The sequence below is a fragment of the Notechis scutatus genome, chromosome 3, assembly GCF_049901735.1.
Source record: "Notechis scutatus isolate UNSWTSFEM ecotype Mainland chromosome 3, rNotScu1.2, whole genome shotgun sequence".
In the NCBI taxonomy this organism is placed as follows: Eukaryota; Metazoa; Chordata; class Lepidosauria; order Squamata; family Elapidae; genus Notechis; species Notechis scutatus.
Window position 1 is genome coordinate 101032231 of NC_142011.1, and position 27858 is coordinate 101060088.

General features: G+C 37.7%; 1 protein-coding gene across 3 annotated transcripts; it reads left to right on the plus strand.

Annotated features, from left to right (window-relative positions):
- Positions 1-94: 94 nt before the first annotated feature.
- Positions 95-26410, plus strand: PDC (phosducin). 3 transcript variants are annotated; one of them, XM_087960838.1, is made up of 6 exons: positions 95-255; positions 1415-1490; positions 4196-4244; positions 19172-19257; positions 20581-20741; positions 23462-26410. In XM_087960838.1, exons 3-6 carry the CDS (start codon positions 4216-4218, stop codon positions 23987-23989), a joined length of 804 nt encoding a protein of 267 aa, XP_087816964.1. In that variant the 5' UTR covers positions 95-255; positions 1415-1490; positions 4196-4215; the 3' UTR covers positions 23990-26410. The 3 variants fall into 3 exon arrangements, with proteins under 3 accessions (XP_087816964.1, XP_087816966.1, XP_087816967.1); XM_087960840.1 differs by lacking the exons at positions 1415-1490; positions 4196-4244; XM_087960841.1 differs by lacking the exons at positions 1415-1490; positions 4196-4244 and having other exon boundaries at positions 19182-19257.
- The last annotated feature ends 1448 nt before the right edge of the window (positions 26411-27858 follow it).

Sequence of the window (27858 nt, forward strand, 5' to 3'; positions counted from 1 at the left end):
CCTTTAAGTCTTTGGAAAGCCTCACATTTCATTGGTCTGAACTAATTAACAGAGTTTGCTAATTCCTTTATAATAATCCTCTTACCTGTCCAGAGCTATTTCTGCAAGGGTCATGCTTACCCAAAGGAGTAAATCTCCATCTGTATCTATCTAGCCTCAGTTGTAAGGCAAGACTCACAAATACTCGGCCTTACCAGATCAAGATTCTTGAGGAATACATCAGAAAACCTGGGACTGATTATCTGAGTTCACAAGGTAGTTATTTTTGTTTGCTAGCAGGATACCAGCAAGTTATATGAAAATTAAATTATATTTTAAAAAGGTATCTTTATCACAAATGGCTTCTTTTACTGAAAGTTGAGAGGAATGTTACTACAATTTAATTGGGATTTGATTTTATAGTGTTTTTTGAAGGCTGAAAGATATGAGACACCAATCATTCAAAGAAAATTTGACTTTATGTTAAGGCTATGCATGCTTCAAAATTGACTCAGAAGCAGAAATTCGGAATACACACGAGCACAAATATAATGCCTCTTTAAAGCAACTGTGGTTTTGATGTGGTTCAACATGAGCTTTTAAAAAGCTATTTTAAGGAGACACATTAAGAGATAGTTCAACTTTAGGAGTTGAAGTCCACATATCTTAAAGCTGCCAAGTGGAGAAACACTATAAAATACCTCTTCCAAATAATTTTTTTTGTACCATGAATACACTGGGAATTGAATCCTAAAGTGCAATTAGAGGTGAGTCAGAAGTGAGCAGAAGCTCCCTGTGGAATGTACTGTACCAAATATAAGAACTTCATATTTCATTCCTAATATTCAGGAAGTTTTTAGAAATGTAGTATTGTAGTACTAGAAATGTAGTATTTCAAGCGTACACTTGGGGATTGAAATGAATATGACTGATGTACTTGAACTGAGATTGATCTGGTGTTACAGTTTATAATTATATTGAGTTTTCATCAACAGTATTATTATCATAGATATATCTAGTATATTTGATATGTTTTAATCTAATGCAATGTATTACCTGTATTGCATATTATTAATTGCTTAGACTTATATGATTTATGCAACATGGAAGCATAACTAAAACATTCAATAAAAATAAATTTACAGAAGTGCAATGGTATGTGGGAATGATCTTGAGAGACAGGAGGAAATGAGCTTCACTAAATTCACTGACTACTTATGTGTATTTTAATGGTATGTGGAAATAACCTTTGGAGACAAGAGGAAGAGCTACAGATTAGATTACCAAGGAGCGGAGTGGTGCTTCAAGTCTTGAAAGATTCTCTTACTGTAACTTTATAATAAAGGTAGCATTAGTATTCAAGGTTTATGCTTCTTGTCTGGATGGCATGAGTTTTGCAAGTTTAAAAGCACTCATCCCCTCTTTTGCTTTCCAGAAATCTAAGGAGGATTCATTCTGAGATGCTTCCTGCACTCCTTTTTCTTCTATGGGCTAAGACCTTTTGTTTGACGGTAGTCTGTGACTCTTTCTCCTGTCTCCAAATGTCATTCCTACACACCATTAGAAGATGCTTAAATAGAAGTGTGTGAGGACTTAGTCCTCATAATGTAAACTAAGAAAATGTTTCCATTTGTGTAATATATTCTTGAATGTATTATACTCCTGTTCAAGCAGAGACTGACACCCATAGATATTATTTTGCCAATCAATATATATTATTTTGTAAAGTAGGTATCTTTCCTTTTAAAGAAGATATATCAAACCACACTCTTAAAGAAGATTTATCAAACCACACTCTTAAAGAAGATTTATCAAACCACATTCTTAAATGAATTAGCAGTGTAGTAATGAAAAGAAGTAATGTTTCACATCAGGTTACTCGAGTCTAACTGAATGGGTTAGGACTATGTCATGATTTACTGTATGGAGCTAGAACATAATTGTTAAGAGATAAAACTGAAGCTTTATCCACAATATGTATTAACACTTTTGTTTAGGCAGAGGGAAGGGATATATTATTGGTATTCCCCAGAAAAACACTTGTGGAAGAGTATGTGACATGTGTCAGTTAATTATAACTGAGATGTACTGTATATATTAAGAGGCCTAGGCAGTTATGGGCTCAACTTATACAAAGAAAAGTTAGAGCTGAACTTTTTATGCATTGGAAACTTGAGGATCATTTCACTTATATGTTCAACACTGCAATGAAGGAATGGTTGGGGTTGTTTAGTGAGAAGTGAGCATTTGAAGAGTAAGAAATTATGCCTTTGTTAAATGCTAGCAGATTGCCAGCTCATTGCAGTATTAGTCCCTGACCAATAAAGCTACTTAGTAGCACTCAAGTGTTTCTAAATAAAGTCATGATCTGCTATCAGTAGTATGGTTTATAAAGCTATTAACTTTAGAAATAAGCTCATTTAAGGTCATACTGTACTCCCAAATAAGCAAACATAGCGTTTCTGCCTAAATTCCAAATTATGCCCTGTTCTTTCCAGTGGGTTTTTTCCTTTCTGGTCCCCAAAACTCTGTTCCAGCCTTTCTTGTCTTTGACCATCTTTTTTTCATTCTACTTCTTCATGTAATGCTGGAAGATTGGCAGGCAGGGACTGGTAGTGATATGTAGCCCTTAGGTGGATGGTTCACAGAACTTGATATTCCCATGTAATGATTAAGTATGCAAGACAAATTTAAGCAAACATTTAATTTAGTAGCTTAAGGATTATAATTGGCTTATGCTTTGTTTTGTTTGTATACCTGTGTAAAGTAGGAAGATCTATCTCATCATCAGTCCAAACCCTTGGGATGGCCTGGTATAAACAAATACTCTTTAACCTGTGGTAAGATGGGTGGCCAATAAATTATATAAATAAAGAAACATTGATGTCTCCACTCTTGGAAAGAATAGGCAAAGCAATTTCAAAGGCAAGATAAGATCAACTTGTCCTCTTTGGCCCTGGCAAAATCAGGTGAGCTGGGATCACTGAAAACAAGAGTTGATTAATTATGGGATGGAGGCTGCATAAGCTGTTTGGAAATCCCCTGGGATTGAACTTCAACTGCTGCATTTTGATGAATAGCAGCATTATTTAGTTAGACATTAATTAATTAGACATTAATATTGCAATATATAAAGATGTATAGGATTGTTGAACCATCCAAAGCTAATTGGATGCTCTTCTATGATCCTTTTAATGGTTTACTCACCAACATCTCTGAGGTTCCCTGACTGACAGAATGGCATAAGGCCTGCCTGCCTTCTGTCTTCCTTCCTTCTTTCCTTCTCTCCTTCCTCCCTCCCTTGTAGTAGTTTTTTTTACCTTGCTTTGGAATTGAGCCTTAAACACTTGTGCTGATATGGTCATTTTTTGTGTGAAGAAAGTTCTGCAGTGCTTTCCCGACCTCTCCTTTGATGCAAGTCCACATTTGCACAGATTCAAGCAGGATGAAGGTGGGTCTGACAGAAGCAGTTGCATTAGAAGAGGATTGGTGCAATTCAGCAATGGAACATATCTATCAAAGATTGATCTGTTTGTAGTGGAGTCATTAATTCCTATGGCTTTTGATGCTTGTTAGCTTAGAAAGCATTGACTTTTTTGATTAAAAAATATTATGTCAAGCTTGAATTGCAGAACTTACTTCAACTTTGTTATGCCCATTACAGGAATATAAGTCTGTAAACAATAATTACTAAGTCAGCCCATGGTTCTCTGCTATTTGCCATGATTCATTCTCAAATGAAGAAGCTGAGTCAGTAGTTACATCAACAAGAGATTAACTCTAGAATTTAAATGCATTAGATTGTCTGTCTTTCTTGTCATCTTTATCCTTCATTGTAAAGTATCTAATTACTCATTGAAAGTTTTGGCATTTATATACAACTTTATATATCACAATGAATATTAATATCTAGGTGAATAATGCTGGTGCTCATTAAAATGTGACAGTCAGTATACTTGATCTTTAAAATGTGAAAACGTATACTGTCATCAAGTTTATCATGCAACCAAAAATGTTCCAGGTTTTAAAACTTGATTGCATCCTATTTAGTATTGTCATTTTCTTTTGATCCACTATATTTCCTGATCAAAGGAAGTTTCTAATGCAGGGCTATAAACTACAGAGTCAAGAAATAGTCTGTGGAAGTGAACAGAGGCACACAAATAACAATGCAGTCATTTTCAAATGTATAACAACTTTTGTGTTTTGTCTTTAGAAGAAAGAGGTTCCACTACCATGATTCAAGCATCTTACTCTGTGCTATGGTAATCAGTAAATAAATAATTTTATAAAATTTATTGATGCCTCAAGTATCTGTATAGGTAGTCCTCAGCTTATAACAATTGGGACTGGAACTTCCATCACTAAGAAAGGTAGTCATTAAATATATCACACCTGATTTTACAACCTGTTTTGCTGCAATCACTAAGTGAATCTGATTATGGAGATTCTCAGTCATCCAGGTCATGGTTGCCCCAAAGGTGTTTTTTCAAGAGGCAACTGGACTTTCTGGTTTTTCTTTGAAGACATGTTGCTTCTCATCCAAGAAGCTTCTTTAGCTGAAGAATCTTCTTGGTTGAGAAGTTAAGAAGAAAAACCAGCTGCCTCTTGAAAAAGCACCTTTGGGATAACTGAATCTGATTTTCTCCATTGACTATACCAGTGAGAAGCCAGTTGGGAAGGTCACAAATGGTGACTATGTGACCCTTAGGATGTTGCAACCATTGTAAATACATGCTGGTTGGTTCAAATTTTGATGATGGAGATCATGGAGTCATAAATGGGACGTTTGATCACTGCCCAGAACCCCTCTCTGAAGGGGAGTTCAGAAATTTGATATATAAGAAATATGAAATATAAACAAATACAAATTTTTTTCAATTATTTTGTAACTTCAAATGGTTGCTAAACAAATGGTCGTAAGTCAAGGAATCTATGTTGTAAAATTGTTGCAAAACGGAGTAATCTCATGATTGCATAAAATCTAATTTAATCTAAATGCTCAGAAAATACCCCTATGACTTTCTGTGTAACAAATATAGATGTTAATTCTTTAAAAAGTAGGAACACCTTGATGTAAAACCAAAGTCTTGCATGTTTGTATTCAGTTTCAGCAACTACTATTTAAAATATCTAGTTAATCATCAATATCTAAAAACAAACATTTAATATAGAGTCCTAGCTTTCTATAAAATAAACTGTTACTTTGGATTAAAAACAACTACAAAAATATAAGTAATGATAGACGAATGGTCACCATAAGTTTTGTTTTAGAAAGATCATTCCTTATTAAAAGGGTTGCAGGAGACAATTCACCAGCCTCCAATAGAAAGCTCTTCTCCAGATTAACTGAATGGTAACTTTCCAGGATTCTTCTCAGGTTGACTGGGTCCTGTAAAAGTTGTAGTTTAACACACCTGGAAGAAACAGTAATGGAGAAGGTTGCTCTAGATCACATAGGTGTCCAATTTTGGCAACTTTAAGACTTGTGGATTTTAAATGTCAGAATTTGCCAGTCAACATTCTGGGAATTGAAGTCCACAAGTCTTAAAATTGCCAAGGTTGGATACCCATGATCTAGATCAGCACATCTTGTATTTCAAAATGTAAAACTTATAGTTCTGGATCGGATTTAAAACTCTTAGCTGTTGCCTCCAAGTGTCTTCCAAAGTTCCCTTTCAATTATAATTGTTAATATGATAGAAGTAAGATATTAATAAATGTATTAATAAATATAATAAATTGTTCCAGCCTATCCACTTTGTTTTGGCTAAACCAATTTTTGGAGCACAACATTGAGTCATCATTCCAAGGTCAGATATGACTGTCAAGCACAAAAAGGTGGCCATTTTGTAAAGTCTTTAATAGCAAAGTGCTGAAAGATTGATGATGGGTCTTGTTAAGTTTACTATCAAGAATGTAAGGGATTAAGGTAAAGAAATCTTTAAAAAATGGGTAAACCAAAACTCTGGGATTCATTTATTTGTGAATTATTAAACTGGGGTCTCTAAGAGCTATTTGAACATCTGTATTCCAGAATCAATCTTTTATTCAAATAAGATAGCGCCTAAAATATCTCTCTGCTTGTGGTTAATGTTTAGAGATTTTTCTATTTCTTCCTCATCTCATAAGCAGCTTCAAAGATCTCTTACATAGTTGTTCAGTTTCTTATTTTTCCCTTTCAAAACTTATTTTTCCCTTTCAAAATTCCATAACCTTAAATAAGTGAAAATAAAAAAGAGGAGACACAAATACTTTCAGTTTGCCAAAATCTTAGAAAGGCCCTTGGTCTTGTATATCTTGAGAGACTTGGATCTTTATTGTTTGTCATCACAAAAAAGCTTTAAAAAAAAAGCTGCTAAAGAATTCATTGCAACCAAGGTGTGACATTGGAGAGTAAACTTTTAAACCAGGGGTCCTCAACCACCGGGCCGCGGACCGGTACCGGTCCATGGAGCACTCTGTACCGGGCCGCAAATAAAAATAAAATAAAAAAATGGCGGCTTTCTTCGTCTTCGGTGAATGCTGCTGGGATCGGGGATCAAGGACACAAATGAAAGAAGGGGAGGGAGGAAGCAACCGAAGCCTGTCCTGCTCTCTGGCTCAGCAGCTTCGGTTTCCTCTCGCCTCGTTCCTCTCTCAGTCGCTCTCTCGCTGCTCCACCAGCCCAGGAAGAAACTGCTTCAAAGAAGCCAGGGGGTGGCTTTTCCTGTCACGCAGCTCCTCCAAAGCGCCCATTTACCCCCACCCCGCCCGCCCGCGTGCGCTTCAATTCAGTGCTCCGTTCTGCCTGCCTGCCTGCCTGGTTGTTTGGGAGCAGCTTCGGCTGAGAATAATAACTATTCGCCTCTTTTTATCAGCCGAAGCTGCTCCGAAACGAAGAAGGTAGGCAGGCAGGCAGAACAGAGCACTGGGTTGAACCGCGCGCGGGCGGGTGGGGTGGGGGTAAACGGGCGCTTCGGAGGAGCTGCGGTGACAGGAAAAGCCACCCCCCTCCCGGCTTCTTTGAAGCAGTTTCTTCCTGGGCTGGTGGAGCAGCGAGAGCGCGACTGAGAGAGGAACGAGGCAGACACCTGAGGGAGGGAGGGAGACACCTGAGGGATGGGGCTGAGGGAGGAAGGGCCGAGGCGCTCCCTGAACTTGGTGGTTTGCTGGCAGACGTTTTATTAACCGAATAGGTAACATCAGATGTTACCTAGTCAGGTAATGAAACGTCTGCAAGCAAACCACCAAACTCGGATCCCCCCGCCCCGGTCCTTGAAAAAGTGTTTGTGCTTGAAACTGGTCCCTGGTACAAAAAAGGTTGGGGACCACTGTTTTAAACCATTTGTAAGAATATTGTGAAATTCCTGATTTAGTATAGCTTGAAACTTCATGGAGCAATAGCCTGTGATGCCTTTGATGGAGTCCTTTTGGAAGTTGATATCCAACATGGCCAGAGGGCAACAGTGTGGGAACATCTGAATAGGTTGCCTTCAGTGACTTACCATTTTCTGTTTTCATTTTCTACTGAAACATGAGGGATATAGAGGTCTTTGCCTAGTTATTAAAATGTTTGTTGTACTCTGGGTTTATATTCTAGCTAACAACAGTCCAAGTTTGAAGAAAGGAAAGTCATTGCTTTGAGGATTCCATTCATTGAAGCAAATGGGACTTTTAAAACAGTAGGACCTTCTTTAGTCGCACAAACCTGGGAAACAGTTGGGTTACTTTAATGAGCAGAAGAGATGTGCTGCTTTTGTGGAAGGTCCAAAATCTTTCTTCCAAATCACTTATGGGACTAGAACTCATGATCTCCCAGTTTCTATCATCTGCACCTCTATAACTGTCTAGTTTGGTTCTGCAACCCAACAAGACAGATACAGACTTCAGAGGATAATTGGGACTGCAGAAAAAACAATTATTACCAACCTGCCTTCCATCGAGGACCTGTATACTGCATGAGTCAAAAAGAGGGCTGTGAAAATATTTACAGACCCCTCACATCCTGAACACAAACTGTTTCAACTCCTACCCTCAAAACGATGCTATAGAGCAGGGGTCCTCAACCACCGGTCCGTGGACCAGTACCGGTCCGTGGAGCACTCTGTACCGGGCCGCAAATAAAAAAAAATAAAAAAAATGGCGGCTTTCTTCGCCTTCGGTGAATGCTGCTGGGATCGGGGATCAAGGACACAAATGAAAGAAGGGGAGGGAGGAAGCAACCGAAGCCTGTCCTGCTCTCTGGCTCAGCAGCTTCGGTTTCCTCCCGCCTCGTTCCTCTCTCAGTCGCTCTCTCGCTGCTCCACCAGCCCAGGAAGAAACTGCTTCAAAGAAGCCGGGGGGGTGGCTTTTCCTGTCGCCGCAGCGCCTCCGAAGCGCCCGTTTACCCCCACCCTGCCCGCCCGCCCGCGCTTCAATTCAGTGCTCCGTTCTGCCTGCCTGCCTGCCTGGTTGTTTGGGAGCAGCTTCGGCTGAGAATAATAACTATTCGCCTCTTTTTATCAGCTGAAGCTGCTCCGAAATGAAGAAGGTAGGCAGAACGGAGCACTGTGGATTGAACCGTGGGCGGGCGGGCGGGGTGGGGGTGGGGGTAAACGGGCGCTTCGGAGGAGCTGCGGTGACAGGAAAAGCCACCCCCGCTCTTTGAAGCAGTTTCTTCCTGGAGCAGCGAGAGAGCGACTGAGAGTGGAACGAGGCAGACACCTGAGGGAGGGAGGGAGACACCTGAGGGATGGGGCTGAGGGAGGCAGGGCTGAGGCGCTCCCTGAACTTGGTGGTTTGCTGGCAGACGTTTTATTACCCGACTAGGTAACAACATCAGATGTTACCTAGTCAGGTAATGAAACGTCTGCAAGCAAACCACCAAACTCGATTCTTCCCCCCCCGGTCCTTGAAAAAGTGTTTGTGCTTGAAACTGGTCCCTGGTACAAAAAAGGTTGGGGACCACTGCTATAGAGCACTGCACACCAGAACAACTAGACATAAGAACAGTTTTTCCCCGAACGCCATCACTCTGCTAAACAAATAATTCCCTCAATACTGTCCAACTATTTACTAAGTCTGCACTACAATTACTATTAATCTTCTCATCACTCCTTATCACCCATCCCCTCCCACTTGTGACTGTATGACTGTAATTTTGTTGCTTGTATCCTTATGATTTATATTGACTGTTTCCTATTATGATTTGATTGCTTATTGTAACCTATGACTATTATTAAGTGTTGTACCTTATGATTCTTGACTCTTGACAAATGTATCTTTTTTATGTACATTGAGAGCATTTGCACCAAGACAAATTCCTTGTGTGTCCAATCACACTTGGCCAATAAAGAATTCTATTCTATTTTATTCTAGCTTGATACCCTAATCACTGCATATTTATCTATCAATTAACATTTTAATTAACATTAACCACAGAAGGAAAAGCAATTCCTTTAGAGAACATGGCCTTCATTGTTTAAGACTTCAGGAGGAGGAGGAGGAGGAGGAGGAGGAGGAGGAGGAGGAGGAGGAGGAGGAGGAGGAGGAGGAGGAGGAGGAGGAGGAGGAGGAGGAGGAGGAAAAAAGAGACATAGACAGTAAAACAGTGAGAAGCTCTGCTTAGATATTACAAAGAGTTAATTCATTATACAAGTACCTCCTCCCAAACATTAATCTACAAAAGCATAAATCTTTTTCAGCATCAGTGTCTGGAGTTACTTTTATCTGTTGCTTGTTTTCTTTTGTTTTGTTTTCAACCATTCAGCTTCCTATCAGTAAATATAATTCACCCAACCTTATTTTCTGAAATCAGCTAATCATGCAGGAACATAAATATTCTAACACAGTTCCCTTACAACTCAAATCAATTTTTTTAGGAAGATGCTGTTGTGACTGATAAACTCAAAAGTAATGGAAAGTTAATAATATAGTTTTACTACCTTATTTATTTCCCAGAAAACCCCCCAAAATCATTTCAACCAAGGGAACTTTTCTTATGCAGGCAGGCCTGGAACTGAATTGAAATGGATCAAGAAAATGATTTGGATGTTCTTGATGCTCACCAGTAACTGATCATTCATGTATCTCACTCAGGACATAGATTTTAGCAATTGATAGTATAATAGTTTTCATCTTATGTAGGCTCTCCTTTGTCTCAATGAGCAGTTTATACCTTGGACCCATTCTCTCCCTATTACATGTAAAAAGCCAAGGAAGGCAAGGATCAAACAAAAAACATGGTTTTGTCTAAGCATCTTTCCTATCTCCCTCATACCTCAATGCAAGAAACACATCCAACACAACTGAGCCAACAGTGCTCTGGACATCTCCACTACCAAAACTTCCCTACCTGTAGAGTCTAAACAAAGAGAGCATACGAGTGTCGTTATTTTCACAGTTCTTGAAAACTTATCACAGCGTGTCTATGGCTTTCTTTTGTAGATAACAATTGCTGTATCACCAGAGGACACTGCAAAAATATAATGGAAGTGTGGAGAAAAGAAGCCTTTTTGCTATCCTTATTATGAGTTTTCACCTCATGAGCTTCAATTGGATTCAGCATGATTTTCTTCCTACCTGTGTCATAGCTGTCATTTCATTTGCTTTGCTGGCTTCATCTTTGGAAAAAACCACATTTCATGGAAATCAGAGAGAGGAAAAAGTATTTAAAGGATATTTTGGTAGTCCACTGTGATTTCCATTGGGAACATCAGCTGTTCTCCTAGACCTCTCCAAAATCTTGCAGCATTCATAAGACAAGATTATTTTGTTAGGTCTCCAGCCTTACAGAGGGAAGAAGCCACTGAAAATCTGTGCTTTATCAATGAATAATACAACCATAACAACAGTAGAAATTAATTTTCACTTAATTAATCAAATAGAAATTAATTTTACCATTTTCAGTTGATGATTATCCTCATCCTGCTCAACCAAGAACTCACATGCATGGACTAAAACTTTTTTGGTTCCACACCAAACTATGATTTAACATTTTGATTTAGCATAATGTGGAAATCCAAAAATAAGTTGTTTAGTTAATCATAATTACATCTAATCATAATTTGCTCAGTATCATAACACACAGGACAACAAGACAACCTCTGAGGCTAAGTCAGAATCCCCAGACCTATTAGTGTCTCTAGAATCTATGTTAAGCTCATCAAATAAAGGAGAGCTGGTCCTTTGAGAATGACATTTATGTCCAAGACTTCATAGCAAGCTTTCAGCAGGACTGCTATATTTGGGCTGCAAAAATCCAAATGATTACTAGATGGCAGCAAATCCTTGGATGTACCCTTGGATTTCTGTATCTTTTTGCTGCTGTACAGCTCCTAACATGATCTTATTTAAAGCAGGCATGTCCAACCCAGGGTACATAGGCCACATCAGACCTGGACACCTAGTAATGTGACACCACAAGATAATAAAAAATAAAGGAAGTTTGTTATTTATAGACATTAACTATATTATATATTTTATTTTGGCCCAAGGCAATTCCTCTTCATTCAATGCAGCCAAGGCAAACCAAAGGGTTGGACAACGATGATTTAATTGATTCAATCAAGTAAGAGGCATGCAGTTTTTGAGATAAAGTTTACCATTGGAAGAGAACCTGCTGTTGGGAATATTTTTTTTCTTTGTGGAGATGTGAATGAATCCTAGCATCCTTGTCATTCACTAAAACTGAGAACTTGGACCCAGACTTGGTTTGTATCCAAATCTTGCTCTTTTCTTGTGTCCTTTGATATCATCTTGTTACTTTAACAGACTCATTTACTTTTTAAAACTTTGTTTTTACTTTCCCTCTTCCTTCTTTGCTGTTTAGCTAAAAGGAAGACCTAAAATGTGCCTGCCAAGTACTGATGCTCCTTTGTGGGATTAGGACAGTTATCACAAGTAGTTACTCTACCACAAAAACGAAAGCTTTCACATTCTTTCTCTTGGCTGCACCAAAGTTGTATAAGCATAAAATATATGCATATCATTTCTGCCATACCCAGGTCGACTTTGTGTGTGCCTGATCCCACACCCAATCTTCACTCAATAATATAAATCCTGATCTCATTACTGTTATCTGGCACAATGCTGGTTGTAAATGACACAACAGGTCACCAGTGAAGGAACAAACAATCTCTGTTCAGCAATTAAGGCATCTATGGTTGAATAGAAAATTCACTGAATTCAGTTTTCCAGCAGATGCACTAGAGTTCTGCAGAGTTTAGGGATGAGCTGTTTTCCCTTTGGGGAAAATTTTTGCCTCACCTGCCTTCTGACATTAAATTTTCATACTTTAATTTATCTTCCATTTAATAAATCAACCACAGAACAGTGCCTTAGAGGCACAGCAGTTGGGAGCGAACCCAGTTGCAAACATGGAATCAAGCAAAATTAACAGTGGGTGAAGCACTGACTTTATGCCAATTTTTAAGCCCTTTTATTGATCATCAGGAAGGAGCACTGGTCGTCAGGTCATGTGGTGATCTAGTTTTCTCAGAATGGCAATCATGAAATGACTGCTGGCCAGTCCAAGAAGTTTGGGAAACTTTGGGATTTGAAAACATTGAAGGACAAGATTTATCTTTAAAACCCAAATGGGCCGAAGAGTTGGACCTAAAGGGATCCTTCCATTCACAGAAGACTTTTGTAAGGAAAATGAGAGGTCTTTAAATCCAGCAAAAGCATTTACTAATAGGAGACGGGGATATGATTTTCATTCAAACCTATCTATATGCAGCCTCCGATGCTGAGGATGGAAAATCTTTTTTCCAAATAAATTTCACCTCAAGAGATGATATGATAAAAGACAACTCAAAATTTGGAAATATTAACACTTCTAAATATTTAAGAAGTTAGGAACAAAATACAACATGTTCTCTATTTTAATACTAAACCATATATTATTTAGGGGAGATGCAGCTATGAATACTGCATCTTCGTAGACTGAGGCTTAAAGTAAAAGTAACTTTAAACAAATAACAAAGCAATTAATTTCAGTTATGTTCACCAATCTGACATATCCAAAGTAATCAATTACGTTTTTACCTGTACGGATTTAAAATGTTTCCGTTGCCCCAAATAAGGAATTGCATTAACGCTACTAAGGAGGATAGATTGAACAAATCCACTAACCCTCCTGTCAGCCTGGTGAATTAAAATGAACTTGACAGCATTGTAGTATCAGATAATTCAGGCTTATTTATCCTTTCTCCTATAATATGATTCTTTCTCTACTCTAACATGAATCCTTCTGCATATCTCGCAATATGTTCAGTTTGCATCCTGTGTTCAGTATCAGTTCCATTCAATGGCTGCAACCAGAAAACAGCAGATGCTTTTCAGAGAGACTTTGAATGTGTGATGAGAATTAATTGTCAGTGTAATATGTATTTTAAATATGGCATTTGGTTTTGTTTTAAAGAAAAATGGGTTTGGTGAGAAATGTATTTAAAACATTTTATTTGCAACCATAGGTGTTAGCAAAGTGCAAGTAATATTTTCTGTTGTCTGATGAAGACAGACATGTAACAAAAGAAGTTGCACTGTTTGCAATGGTTACAAGGAAGATACGAAAGCATATATTGATCAAGAGCATTATCAAAGTTATTCATTAAATGAATCACCAGAGTTATTAAGTTAGTAGCACAGTTGTTAAGTGAACCTGGCTTCCCCGTTGACTTTGCTTGGGAAGGGGTCACAAAGGGTAATCACATGACCCCAGGACGCTGCAACCGTCATAAATATAAGTCAGTTGCCAAGCATCTGAATTTTGATCAGGTGACAATGAAGATGCTGCAATGGTTGTATGTGTGAAAAATGGTTATAAGTCACTTTTTTCAACGCCATTGTAACTTTGAATGGTCACTAAACAAAGTGTTGTAAGTTGAAGGCTACCTATATATTCCATATGAATGAAACCTACTTTAATTCCTATAGAGAAATTGATCAAGATAATTTTATTGCAATAAATGTGACCACCAAAGGGTTTGAAGTAAAACAATGAATTATCTAACCTTACATATATGAATTCCAAGTTATCATGACTACGTGGACATAGAGTCAAAAGACTGAACAAAACTTTCTGTATCTGTGCCTAGCTTGTATGATTCCAGAAACTATACTAGACTTATGGTAGAAACAGACTGCCAGGCTAGATTGGCAAGTGTTTTAAATAAGTTTTGTTTACAACTTTGCAATGTAGAAGTAAAAAATGAAAAATGATTTGTTCCTGGGTTTTCCTACGTAGTCCTGACAGTGGCAGCTATTATGGCAGACATTCTACCCACTGAGAATCTTAAGACATGATCAAGATATGATAGACAAGCTACTCAGCAATGGAGAGCCATTGTTGAGCCATTATGTTTAAAGCATAAACAGGCATTTAATAGATCTTTCTCTAAATATTTTGGGATGCAGCAGTGGTGCACTCACTGTCCTTAGTGATATTGGAGAATTTCACTGAATCTTTTAAAATGAATTGATCCAATATACGTTTACCAAATCATCATTCTGTTCTACTTTCCTTTGGATTCCGGACTTGCTCCTATACTTTTTCTGGACCTTACACAACAATTCTCTATTCAAAATGTGCATGTCAGAGAAAATTGCATTCAGTAGGAGAAAAATGTGCAAAATATGTACTATGGAGCAGCATCAAAATCCCTGCAGGACTGTCTTCTCCAATAGGTTTTGGCCTCCTGATTCATATATCATGGGAAAAGCTGCTAGTGAATCCCCATTTTTATGAGGTGACGTCAACTATCGTAGGTGTTGGGTTGTTGTTATTGTTGTTTTTCTCTCAACTGGAGCACCTGCATTGCAAAGAGTCTCTCCTCGGTGAGTAGATCAGCCCCCACATTGTTGGTTTTCCATAAGTTACTGAAAACAGAATTATTTCAGACAGCCTTGGGAGATTGAAGTGATGCTATCATGGCTGGCTTCTGTTTGTGGTAGCAGTTGTTTTATTTTTAGCTACTTATTTAATTATACCAAGGTTATTTTATATTATTATGCTTTTTATGATTTCATTGTAAACTCCAAAAAGGCATTTTGATTGTGGCAGATACAGATCCAGCAAAATAACACAGCACGTAAATAGGGAAAGCTACCTATTTAAATAAGGTTTGGGTGTTTGTTCATTTGTTTTGCGCATTACTTAATGAAGGGGAATGTGTTGGAAAGTATCATATGTGAAACATAAACATGTGCCATCATTCTTCTTAGCTTCTTCCTCTTAGCAACCAGTGCAAGTATGTGCTAGTTTATACATAAATGCAGTGTAAATTTAGAAAGGAATGACATGACCGAATATAGGAATGTTTAATAATACCAGCTGTTTCTATTGCCAAAACAGTGTTAATTGTACACCAAAAGGAGATGTCAATATACTTGGAAAAATTAAAGTGAAGGCATCAAAGTTGGTGGGAGGGATAACAGGTGGGACGGATAACAGGTGGGAGGGATAAAAGAATGAATATCATAGGTATGTCTTATTAACTAGAAGATTTCTGTATAACACCAGTTCATTCCAGCAGGATATACTGATCTTAATGTAATGTATGTGTACAAAAATTAACAATTTTTTTAGTGGTAGAGTGCAATTTGAAAACTGTATCTATCATCTTAGCCATCAGGTTTGTCTGAAATTGGTGGCAGAACTTAGAAGTCTCATAAAACTCCAATTATATCCTGCGTGCCTGAATTCTGCCCATCTCTGATATAATATAAAAAAAACGTATCAGAATCTGTGTTGCTCTGAATTGGATTTATAGTTGATCTAATGTCCTTACCGATTGGCATTATCCTCAGAGACTTTCCCCAGCTAACTAGTTAAGCTGGGGATTTAGGCTGGAGCTTTTTAAATCTGTATTTATTTATTTATTTAAAAATGTTATTAATTATATATTCTACTCATCTCATTAAGTGAATCTGAGCAGCTTACAATACAGTAAAAACACAGATATAAAAACATTTTTAAAATATTAAAATTCGCATGAATTAAGTAAAACTATTAACTAAGTTCACGAGCAGTACAGAAGTGAGTTCTTTGTACTCCACCAGCCTACCTCCAACTTAAAGCATCCTCATCGGGGCCCGGGTCAATCAATAGAGCCAGGTATTGAAATTCTTAAGGAAGGTCAAGAAGATGGAAGCCAATGACACCTCCAGTGGTAAGAAGCTTCAAAAGCCGGGGCCACAGCAAAAAAGGCTCTTCTAACCCCTGCCAGCCAGAATTCCTTGACCGACGGGGTTTGTAGTATGATCCTTCTGGTGGAGCTAGTGGGGCAGATCAATTTCATTGGGGCAAAATGGTTCTTCATGTAATTTTTCCTACCACTGAGACCTTTTGAGATTATTTCTATACTTTAATGGCCTGTACTCTCCCAGGTTTTGAAATTTCATAGGGAAGTAGTAAAGACATTTAGCCAAGTGAAGTACAAGCATTTGTACTTACCTGACAAGAAAGAAATGTATTCATTGTGAAGTAGCCAATTTTCCCTTGTTCATACTTGTAGCTGCTAAAATTATCATTAGGGTAATGTCTCCTTGAGATATTTTTACCCACATAGGTGTGTCAAACAAACCTCAAATACAATAAGAACAAGATCAAACAATTTGCCCTTTGTAAAAAAATATTATCCATATTTCTCCACCAGAAATAAATGCACAAAGACTTCCCGGTGCATATTTACTTTTCATTTTACCGTGGCAAATATTTAATTACCAATCATTTCTTTTTTAAAGTAATATTTATAATCCCAAATAGCATATCTTTAGAATTATAGCCAAATGCATGCCAAAGCAATAGTAGAACTATTTCAGACTAAATGCAAATATTTCTCATATGCAGATATATCTGCTCTTTTGCATCATTTTATATAGAATGCCAGGAAAACTTTAATTCACAAACAAGTAGGCATTATATAACTTCATTTTCATTCCCCACATTTTTATTTACTCATTTTTTCCATCAAAAGAACTTTTAAAAAAAGAAAATATATTCTGTCTTGCTGTTTGATAGTCGCCTGGACAGATAGTTAAATAAGCCAGAGAACAAAATTATTTATACTAATTCTAAATTGATAAGTTTTGCTTTATTAAAAAAAGGGACATCAAGATTGGTTTGATATTTATAATTATTTTCCTTCTCCTTATTGAAATATTTTTCAATGTAATTGAAATATGGCAACCCACACTTCATTCTTATTATAGAATTGTAGGTAGTATTCAACTTTATTTTTATTTTATTTATTTGATTTGTCAATCGCTTACAAGGGTACAGGTATAAGAATAAACATAGTTTTGAATACATGAGATGGATACTTATAAGAAAAATAAAAAGAAACAATAGGACAGGGACGGTAGGCATGATTGGTGTGCTTATGCACCGCCCCCTACAAGCCTCTTAGGAAGGGGGTAGGGTCAATAGTAGACAGTCTAAGGTTAAAGTTTTTGGGGTTTGGGGAAGAAACCACAGAGTCAGGTAGAGTATTCCAAACATTCTGTTGCTGAAGTCGTATTTTCTGCAATCAAGTTTGGTGCAGTTAAACTTGAGTTTGTATCTATTGTGTGCTCTTGTGTTGTCATGATTGAAGCTGAAGTATTCATTTGCAGGTAGGACATTGCAATGTATGATTTTATATACTATATTTAGATCGGACCAGTGGCCTAGAGGTGAAGATGCTCACCTCCTACTTGGAAGGTTGAGAATTCAATCCTAGGCAGTGACTGATGTTTCTATATCAGGGCGCTAAGAGAAAATATCAGCTGCAAACTCCACATAGATGGCAGGAAAGGTTCCGGCCAGTAAACACTCAGCTCCAATCAGTTGTCCTGACTCCATTCTAATGAAAGGGATTAGAGGGTCATAAAAAGAAAAAAAAAGTCAGCGTATACCCATCCATATAGCAGCCATTCAAAATTACAATGGCACTAAAAAAAATTGACTTAATAACTGGTCCTCATATTTAATGACTGTTGCAGCATCCCCACGGTCATGTGATCAAAATTTGAGTGCTTAGCAATTGGCATGTATTTACAGAGGCATCTTGGGGTCATGTGATCACCATCTGCAACCCTCCCAGCCAATTTCCACCAAGCAAAGTCAATGGAGGAAACTGGATTCAGTTAACAACCACGTGTTTTATTTAACAACTAAAATGATTTGCTTAACAATTATGGCAAAAAAAAAAAAAGATGGTAAAATCAGGCGCCTTACTTAACATTGGAAATTCTTGTTCCAGTTGTGGTAATAAATCGAAGACTACCTGTCCTGTAAAAGACAAAAGGAATAAAACTCTGAAATTGTATCTATAGATGGAAAATATGCTTCCGTTCAGTGGTAGGATTCAAATTTTTTTACTACCGATTCTGTGGGCGTGGCTTGGTGGGCATGGCAGGGGAATGATACTGCAAAATCTCCATTCCCTCCCCATTCCACTAACCTTCTTTCCAGCTCCGTTCTCCTGTGCAGGGCAACAAAAGAAGACGCAACCGATCAGCTGAGACTCGGGAGGCAGAGAATAGATGGGGATGGAGCCAGTCAGAGGTGGTATTTGCTGGTTCTCTGAACTACTCAAAATTTCTGCTACTGGTTCTCCAGAACTGGTCAGAACCTGTTGAATATCACCTCTGATTCCGTTCATTTTCTAAATGGATCCTGGCATGCCACATAAACTTTACCCTTGGAAACACTTCTTACTCTTGAGTTAAAACAAATGCTATTTCATCACTGCTTTTTCCAACCATAATAATTTTCCAATAAAGTCTGCTATTCTTTTAACAACCTTGTTTATGGAGATGTGTTTTCTGTTTGAATACCTCCACTTTTATGTTTCTTATGAACATACATTACAGAGAAATAATATTGCTGTTCAGATTTTGGTTGGAAATAACTGCATATTGTGTGTCCAGGGAGAGGATGCAGAGATAATATAAGTTTTTTTTTAATGGAATATCTGATAAAACAAGAATATCTGATATTTAATCACATTATAACAATCTGAGCCTACATATCAGTCTAGACTAATTTTTATAATCCCTTTTAAGAACTAGACATGTTTTTGCTTTATTCCTTCAGATATTCAGAAGAGAATTATAAGTCTTTCTTAAAACGAATTACCTGAGGCTATTGTTTGTTAATTATGTGGTGGTATGCTTTAAAAGTCTATAGTCTTAGCCCATAAATTCTATGTGTAAATGATTTTTAATTTGTCTGTTTGACTACTAGTCTCTCCCAGCCTGTTACAGCCATGGAACACCAACAAAGTATTAATTTGGAAGAAGAATTTGAAGCCCCAGAAGCTGTACATACAGGTAATCAAGTCAAAATATCCCTGGTACAAATGATAAATGACTGCTTTCTGGACACCTTGCTTAACACTGAATTGTAATGGCAGCAGCAAGAACATGTTGTAGAATTAGCATGTAAAGCTAATTCAATATATACATAAATTCAAAATTTTGTGTGTGTGTATATATCTGTGTCTGTCTGTGTCTGTCTGTGTGTCTGTATATGTATATAAAATAATAATAAAATTATTATTATTGGATAGGAGGGGAAAAGAAAGTTAAAAAGTGAATGATTAAGAGCAAAGTGGATAGACTCAGTGGCATCATCTCTAATATCTGAAGAACCAGGCTGAGAAAGTTTATCTTGGACAAAAATCTATCTTCTCAGCCTTTTGGCTAAAATCAAGTGTTGTGTCTCTGTGGTCATTAGGACTCAACACTAACTTGTTGATGCATAATCAGTGTATGGCCACAGAAAATGTGTGTAAAAATGGTACTTTAAGTATGAATCAGGTAAACTGAAAGAGAGTCAACTAGGATTCTAATATGGGGACATAGGATATATAATAACAGGAAGCTCTGGAAAAAAAAGCTCCACTAATGTTTGACCCACAATTCGTAAGAGAAATTTATAGAATTTGGAAAACTTTCTACATTTCCTCTCCCATTTTCTGTATTAAAAGAAATAATTAGTCCAAGCCAGATCTTTTACAATCACCACAAGAACTAACTAACTAACTAACTAACTAACTTTCCACCAGTAGAACCAAAATTTGTATAAGATCCATAATTATGAGTTTTTGCACCCAAATGCCTCCTGATACAGCTCTATCTATCTATCTATCTATCTATCTATCTAATCATTTATCTAATGCAGTGATTCTCAGCCTTCCTAATGCTGCTAATACAGTTCCTCATGTTATGTGACCCCCAACCATAAAATTATGGCTCGGTTCCTAAGACCATCGAAAATATGTGTTTTCCGATGGTCTTAGGTGACCCCCTGTGAAAGGGTCATTCAACCCCAAAGGGTCGTGCCCCACAGGCTGAGGACCACTGATCTAATGTATATGACACCCATCTCACTATCCAAAGCAACTCTGAACAGTTTAAAATACAGTAATTTTTGGAGTGAATTGAATTGGAAAAGCTTTTGCAGATATTTCTTTTTAATAATAAGGCAATATTTCCAGCCTCCATTGGGGAGATATCTGCCTGCGCATTTGCTTTTCTATTTTCCTCACTAACCTTCTTCATTGAAACAGCAAAAGAATTGAAAATTAAAAAGAGAAAAAAAAAAGAAAGTAAACCCAAAGAACATGAAATGAGAGCATTTTCTTCTTCTAGGACCTAAAGGGGTGATCAATGACTGGAGAAAATTTAAATTGGAGAGCCAAGACCAAGACCGTCTTCCTCCAAGCAAGAGAGAGCTCCTCATCAGGCAAATCTCTTCGCCCTACAACTGTCAGAGCAGAGATCACAGAGAACGAGAACGAGTCAGTCGTAAGGTAAATGAGGGAAGGAAGACAATGTAATGGAAAAGATGTAGGGGGGAAGGTTTCAGATAGTTTTTCCATATATTCAAGGAATATGAGGTAGGGTTGTTATGCTAATGCACATAAAATTACATTTTCACTATGTATATCAGATGTCAGATGTATAGTTAACATGCATTAGACTGAATATGGCATCATACATGTTTCAAATCAGAACTGTTCCAGACAAGATAGATCCTGTTTAATAAATTGTTATGGGTATAAAAGCCAGGTCACACATTCCACATTCCTAGAAAGTATAGGGGACATTCGTTTGTGACCCCACAATCTCCCTCTTTCACATATTCCTGGAACGTGTAAATGAGATCATTTGAACCCCTGGGATAGTTTTGGAGATCTTTTAGCCCTTGAAATGTGGCAAACAACTCCTTGGTGTAGCCTAGAAGAGGGATGCTGGGAGCCCAGTAAAATCTAGAAGACAACAGGTTTTTTACCTGTCATAGAACCAAATACAGGTGAAACTCAAAAAAGTAGAATATCATGCAAAAGTTCATTTATTTCAGTAATGCAACTTAAAAGGTGAACCTAATATATGAGACAGACTCATTACATGCAAAGCAAGATAGTTCAAGTAGTGATGTGTCATAACTGAGATGATTATGGCTTACAGCTCATGAAAACCCCAAATCCACAATATCAGAAAATTAGAATATTGTGAAAAGGTGCAATATTCTAGCTTCAAAGTGTCCCACTCTAATCAGCTAATTAAGCCATAACACCTGCAAAGGGTTCAGTAGGAATCACAATCATGGGAAAGACTGCTGACCTGCCAGTTGTGCAGAAAACCATCACTGACACCCTCCATAAGGAGGGAAAGCCTCAAAAGGTATTTGCAAAAGAAGTTGGATGTTCCCAAAGTGCTGTATCAAAGCACATTAATAGAAAGTTATGTGGAAGGGAAAAGTGTGGAAGAAAAAGGTGCACAAGCAGCAGGGATGACCGCAGCCTGGAGAGGATTGTCAGGAAAAGGCCATTCAAAAGTGTTGGGGACTTTCACAAGGAGTGGACTGAGGCTGGAGTCAGTGCATCAAGAGCCACCACACACAGACGGATCCTGGACATGGGCTTCAAATGTCGTATTCCTCTTGTCAAGCCGCTCCTGAACAACAAACAATGTCAGAAGCGTCTTACCTGGGCTAAAGAAAAACAGACCTGGTCTGTTGTTCAGTGGTCCAAAGTCCTCTTTTCTGATGAGAGCAACTTTTGCATCTCATTTGGAAACCAAGGACCCAGAGTTTGGAGAAACAATGGAGACTCACACACTGCAAGATCCTTGAAGTCCAGTGTGAAGTTTCCACAGTCTCTGTTGATTTGGGGAGCCATGTCATCTGCTGGTGTTGGTCCACTGTACTTCTTTAAGTCCAGGGTCAACGCAGCTGTTTACCAGCAGATTTTGGAGCACTTCATGCTTCCTTCTGCAGACGAGCTTTATGGGGATGCTGACTTCATTTTCCAGCATGACTTGGCACCTGCCCACATTGCCAAAAGCACCAAAACCTGATTCAATGACTGTGGGATTACTGTGCTTGATTGGCCAGCAAACTCGCCTGACCTGAACCCCATAGGGAATCTATAAGGCATTGCCAAGAGAAAGATGAGAGACATGAGACCGAACAATGCAGAAGAGCTGAAGGCCGCTATTGAAGCATCTTGATCTTCCATAACACCTCAGCAATGCTGATAGCTTCCATGCCACGCTGCATTGAGGCAGTAATTGCTGCAAAACCAAGTACTGAGTACATATGCATGCTTTTACTTTTCAGAGGTCTGATATTGTTCTATGTACAATCCTTGTTTTATTGATTGCATATAATATTCTAATTTTCTGAGATTGTGGATTTGGGGTTTTCATGAGCTGTAAGCCATATTCATCACAATTATGACAAATCACAGCTTGAACTATTTTGCTTTGCATGTAATGAGTCTATCTCATATATTAGTTTCACCTTTTAAGGTGCATTACTGAAATAAATGAACTTTTGCACGATATTCTAATTTTTCGAGTTTCACCTGTAAGTAGGATTCCTATAGAAAGTCGTTTTCCCTACTTTTATATTTTACTAATACTTTACTACTTTTGCAGTGTTAAAGACACAGAAAACAAGGGAAATATATTCTTGAAGATCAGACTGAGTATAGAAATATGACAATTTTATAATTTTATGACGCCCTGCATTAGCCAACTTGTGGAAAAGTTTAATGGCTCTAAGTCATTGGCAAAAACTAAGTTGATGTTTCTTGACAGTGCACAACTAGAATAGAATCCTAATTGTTCCAGAACTAGAAATGTCTTATTATAACATCCTGTACCAAACAATGGCATATTTGTTTGCCTGATCCTGTTTCATAGTTGAGGTCCCTACATTGTAGTCAACTCACTTCCATTTTGTGACAATATATAGTAGAAATAATCCTCTTGATGGTACTGTCAACATTGGATGGAAAGCCTACATCAGGATCAATACCCTACTAATACCCTACTAATATCAATACCCTACTATACCTCATTGGAATAAATGTACATGGAAGCTTTTGAACTTTCAGTGCTATTCTTTGAGCATAAAATATTCTACAGGTATTTATATTCCATGAGACTGCATGAAATCTCTCATTTTGGGCTTGGCAATTAAATCAGCACTTGTACTTCAATGTATTCTTACAATTATTTGCAGATGAGTGTGCAGGAATATGAGTTGTTGAATGTCAAAGAAGATGAGAGTTGTTTACAGCAATACCGGAAGAGCTGCATGAAGAACATGCACGAGCGACTGAGCTTTGCGCCAAGGCATGGCTATGTTTCTGAGCTGCAGGATGGGAAGGAGTTCCTGGAAGCTGTGGAGAAAGAACACAAAGCCACCACTGTAATTGTCCACATCTATGAAGATGACATCAAGGAGTGTGAGGCACTCAACAGCAGCCTTACTAATCTTGCTGCTGAGTATTCCATTGTGAAATTTTGCAAAATCAAGGCTACTAACACAGGGGCAGGAGACCGTTTCTCCAGTGATGTTCTTCCAACACTGCTTGTCTACAAAGGTGGGCAGCTTGTAAGCAATTTCATTAGTGTAACTGACCAATTGAATGGAGAATTTTCTGCTACAGATGTGGAGACTTTCTTAAACGAGTATGGGTTACTCCCTCCGAAAGGAATTCCAGAACTTGACAATGGTGACATGGATGAACAAGAAATTGAACAGTAGATCAATTATCTGGTATTTCATCATCTATGCTCAATGAGTTTGGATCCCATTTGGGCCAAATTTATGTAGGAAATGCTGCATATAGATGCAATATAAAAGACTTATTAATAAAATATAGAAAGATATAAAAGAAATAAGGGATGCCCAGGACTTCACCTGGTGATCCATTTCTGGTTTTTTTCCTCTTTTTCACTTTTACAAGAAATAAGAGAACTAACACATTAGGATTGGTGACATCTTCTTACCAAGGGGATGCAATGTTAGCAGATGTAAATCATCCAGTTGTAACTATAGCTTCTGTAGTACATACAATTTCCAAAGATCACTGCAGATAGACTAATATTTATGACATTAACTTTTTTGGAAGGATAGGAGTAGGAAGTGAGATTGTTTTAATTCTCATTTAGAAGGAATTTGACTAAAGTAAAGCACATATAGAAGTTGACAGATCCCTAAAAGACAAAGTACATTTGGATGGAGCTACTAACATTATAAAATTTTCAGCAAATACTCAAAGGAAACTTTGATTTCATTGGAATTTTAGAGATGCAAAGCATTTGACACATTAAGGGTTGAGACAAGTTGCCTTTTCAACACTGAATGTTGAGGGCAACTCTAAACTCTGGTGAACACCAACTTTGGTTAGTCTATCAACAGTTTTCTGATTCTGAATTTCCTTGGTTTACCTATATTGCTGCAAGAAATCCTTTTTGAGAATACATGATGAATCTGATAACAGTATAAGTTAGAAGTACAACAGATTCATAACATCTTATAACATAACTGTTATAATTTAGTCTAAGAGACCAGGCACCTAAGCATCTAACTGCTATTGTCAGACTCAGGATGTTGTTGCAATGCCAGAAATGTCAGAATCTGGATAGGTTGGAATAGGATCAAGCTTAACCCTTTGCAAGATTAACTAGCTGTAGATATTTGGATCTCCTGCTCCCCCCCCAGATCAGGTGTCTTCCATTTTTAGCCTTAAAGTTGCACCATTCAGGACTGCTGTATAATTTGAGGTGTCCTCCTGGATTAAGCTCCTTCTTAAGAAACAAGTGACAGCTGTGGCCAAAAGGGCCTTTGCACAGATTCATCTTGTGTACCAATTGCATCCATTTTTGTACCAGGAAACCCTCCTCACAATAATTCATGCTTTGGTTAACTTTCATGAGCTCTTCATGGGACTTTCACTGAAGACCCAGAAACTACAGCAGCAGGAGTGGTTCTGAGTATTCTGTAATGAGTGTAGGTAATCTAAGATACTAGTTATCACCTATAAAGCCCTTTATAACATAGGGTCTGGTTATTTGAAGAACGGTCTATTTCCTGTGATATCTATCCATTCATTAAGGCAGTAAAGTAAGTCACTTCAGTAGCAATACCTGATGCTTGTCCAAAAGACAGGCATAATTGGAAATGTGGTTTTCCAATATTTCATTTCAGAAACAACTAAAAATAGGGAAAATGGGGAGTGAGAATTTCACTTTAGCGAGATATCCTAGAAATTCATTTTTCTTGAATGGCTAAAATGGCTATTATCAGCACTTAAGTATGGGCCAGCAGTGTGCTGTAGCTGGTAAAATAGCCAATGTAGTCCTAGGTTGCACAACAGAGCAAGATCATATGAAGTAATAGTATTTGTTAATACTGCACCGATGAGACTACACTTGGAATACTGCATGTAATTCTGATCACCATGATACAAAAAGGATTCTGAGAACTAGAGTGCACTGAAGAGCAACAAAAATGATTAGGGTTCTGGAGGCTAAACCATATTGAGGGAAGTAGGTATGTCTAGTTTAACGAAGAGAAGGACAAGATTTGATCTAATAGCAGTCATCCAGTATTTGAGGGGATGTCATGGATTGACCTGTTCTCCAAAGCAGCTGAGGGCAGAACAAGAAGTAAAGGTGGAAGATCATTAAAGAGAGATCCAACCTAGAACTAAGAAAAAATTCCTAATAGTTGGAAGAATTAGTCAGTGGAATGGCTTGCCTTCAGAAGTTGTGGGTGCTCCATCATTGGAGATTTTCAAGAAGACAGTGGATAAATATTTGTCTGGAATTATCTGCTTGAGTAGATGTTGAATTAGAAGACAACCCTTGTATTCTATGTTTTATTATGATCAGACAGAGTCAACATAGTTTGAGTTCCATTGGTATAACAGTGCCACCTGATGAGATCCAGGAAGCAGACCTTCTCTGTTCAGAGACTGCCCTTTGATACAACATCCTCCCAAATATTTGAACAGCTCCTATGCTGACTTTGTTTAGATAAACCTTGAAGACCTGGCTCTACCCCTGGCCCTAGTTTAGGGAGTATGACAAGCCCTTTGGGAATTACAGTAAGTTGAAGACCATAGTTGTTTTTTTTATAATACTACCACCTGAGTTTGTTATGATGTTTTCTCCTATTCTTTTTAATACTGTACATTACTTGGAGTTGTTATGCAATTGGACGGCTTTAGAAAGTTAACCTAACAAGAAATAAGCAAATCAATAAAACTGTCTGATTTGTGAGTAGTTACCATAATTTGATTTGAAATTACTAGCAAAAAAAAGAGAGACTTGAAGAACATTATATTTAGCATGTAGATAAATTAAAGAGCTTATTTTAACTCACTTTTAAATGTGTGCAATTAATAAACTTAGGCTAGTGTTGGGAAAGGTATAAAGAAAATGTATACATGCATCAAAACACTTATTAAATACTGTATGATGTCACATGGTAAATTAAAACGTGTTCATAAAACAATATCAATGACTAAACCTTTCTATTCTGTGCTGATGTAATTAAAGGCTAGTTAAAACATACCTTTTAAATGGGTCTACTCTATTTTTTTATTATGTGAACACAGAAAATATAAAAAAAAACAATTAAGAACAAGCAAAAACTGATTTGTTTCCATGTATTTAAGCTGCTGTAATGGGAAAAAACATCACTGCAGCCTTCTCAGTGTTTAGACAGAGGGAGATGAGATAATAAGACTGGGGCTAATGCTTCTCCCTTGGGCATAATCAGTATATAGTTGTGCAAGAAAGACTCAGAAAATATCATGGTTTGTGCTTTTTCCTTTGGAGAAAAGCTTTTGCTAGACAACTTCTAAGAGGGAAGGGAGAATGGAGAAGAGGGAAGGGGGAAAGGGGAAGGGAAGGACTAATGACTTCTTCTGGTTTTGTTTTAGCACCATTAGAATACACACTCTCTCATCCAAATATTTCATTTACTAAAAGTGAAGTAAACAGGAAGAGTTGTGCAATGTATATTAAATAAAGTCTTATACCGAGTGACTAATCTCACAGCAAGAGGTCTAACACATCTGACAGGCAGAAAGTTGAATGGAAAATATTCTGGCTTAATTGGGGGAGGGGGGCTCTCAGATTCCTTTCATGTTGTGGATCTCTCTGGAGTTTGCCAGATTGAACCAATTTCACAGACGGGGAACCACCTTCTGTTCCAACCTACCTTGCCTTCCAACCTACCTTGCCTTCAATAGAATAGAATAGAATAGAATAGAGAACAGAACAGAACAGAACAGAACAGAAATACAGGAATAGGAATAGGAATAGGAATAGGAATAGAAATAGAGAAGAGAAGAGAAGAGAAGAGAAGAGAAGAGAAGAGAAGAGAAGAGAAGAGAAGAGAAGAGAAGAGAAATACAGGAATAGGAATAGGAATAGAATAGAATAGAATAGAATAGAATAGAATAGAATAACAGAGCTGGAAGAGACCGTGTAGGTCTTCTAGTCCAACCCCTGCTTAGGCAGAAAACTCTATACCACGGGTGCCAAACTCAGGTGTGTCACATGACATATCACGACTTTTTTGCCTTTGTGGAGCCAGGGTGGTCGTGGCCTGCATGTGAT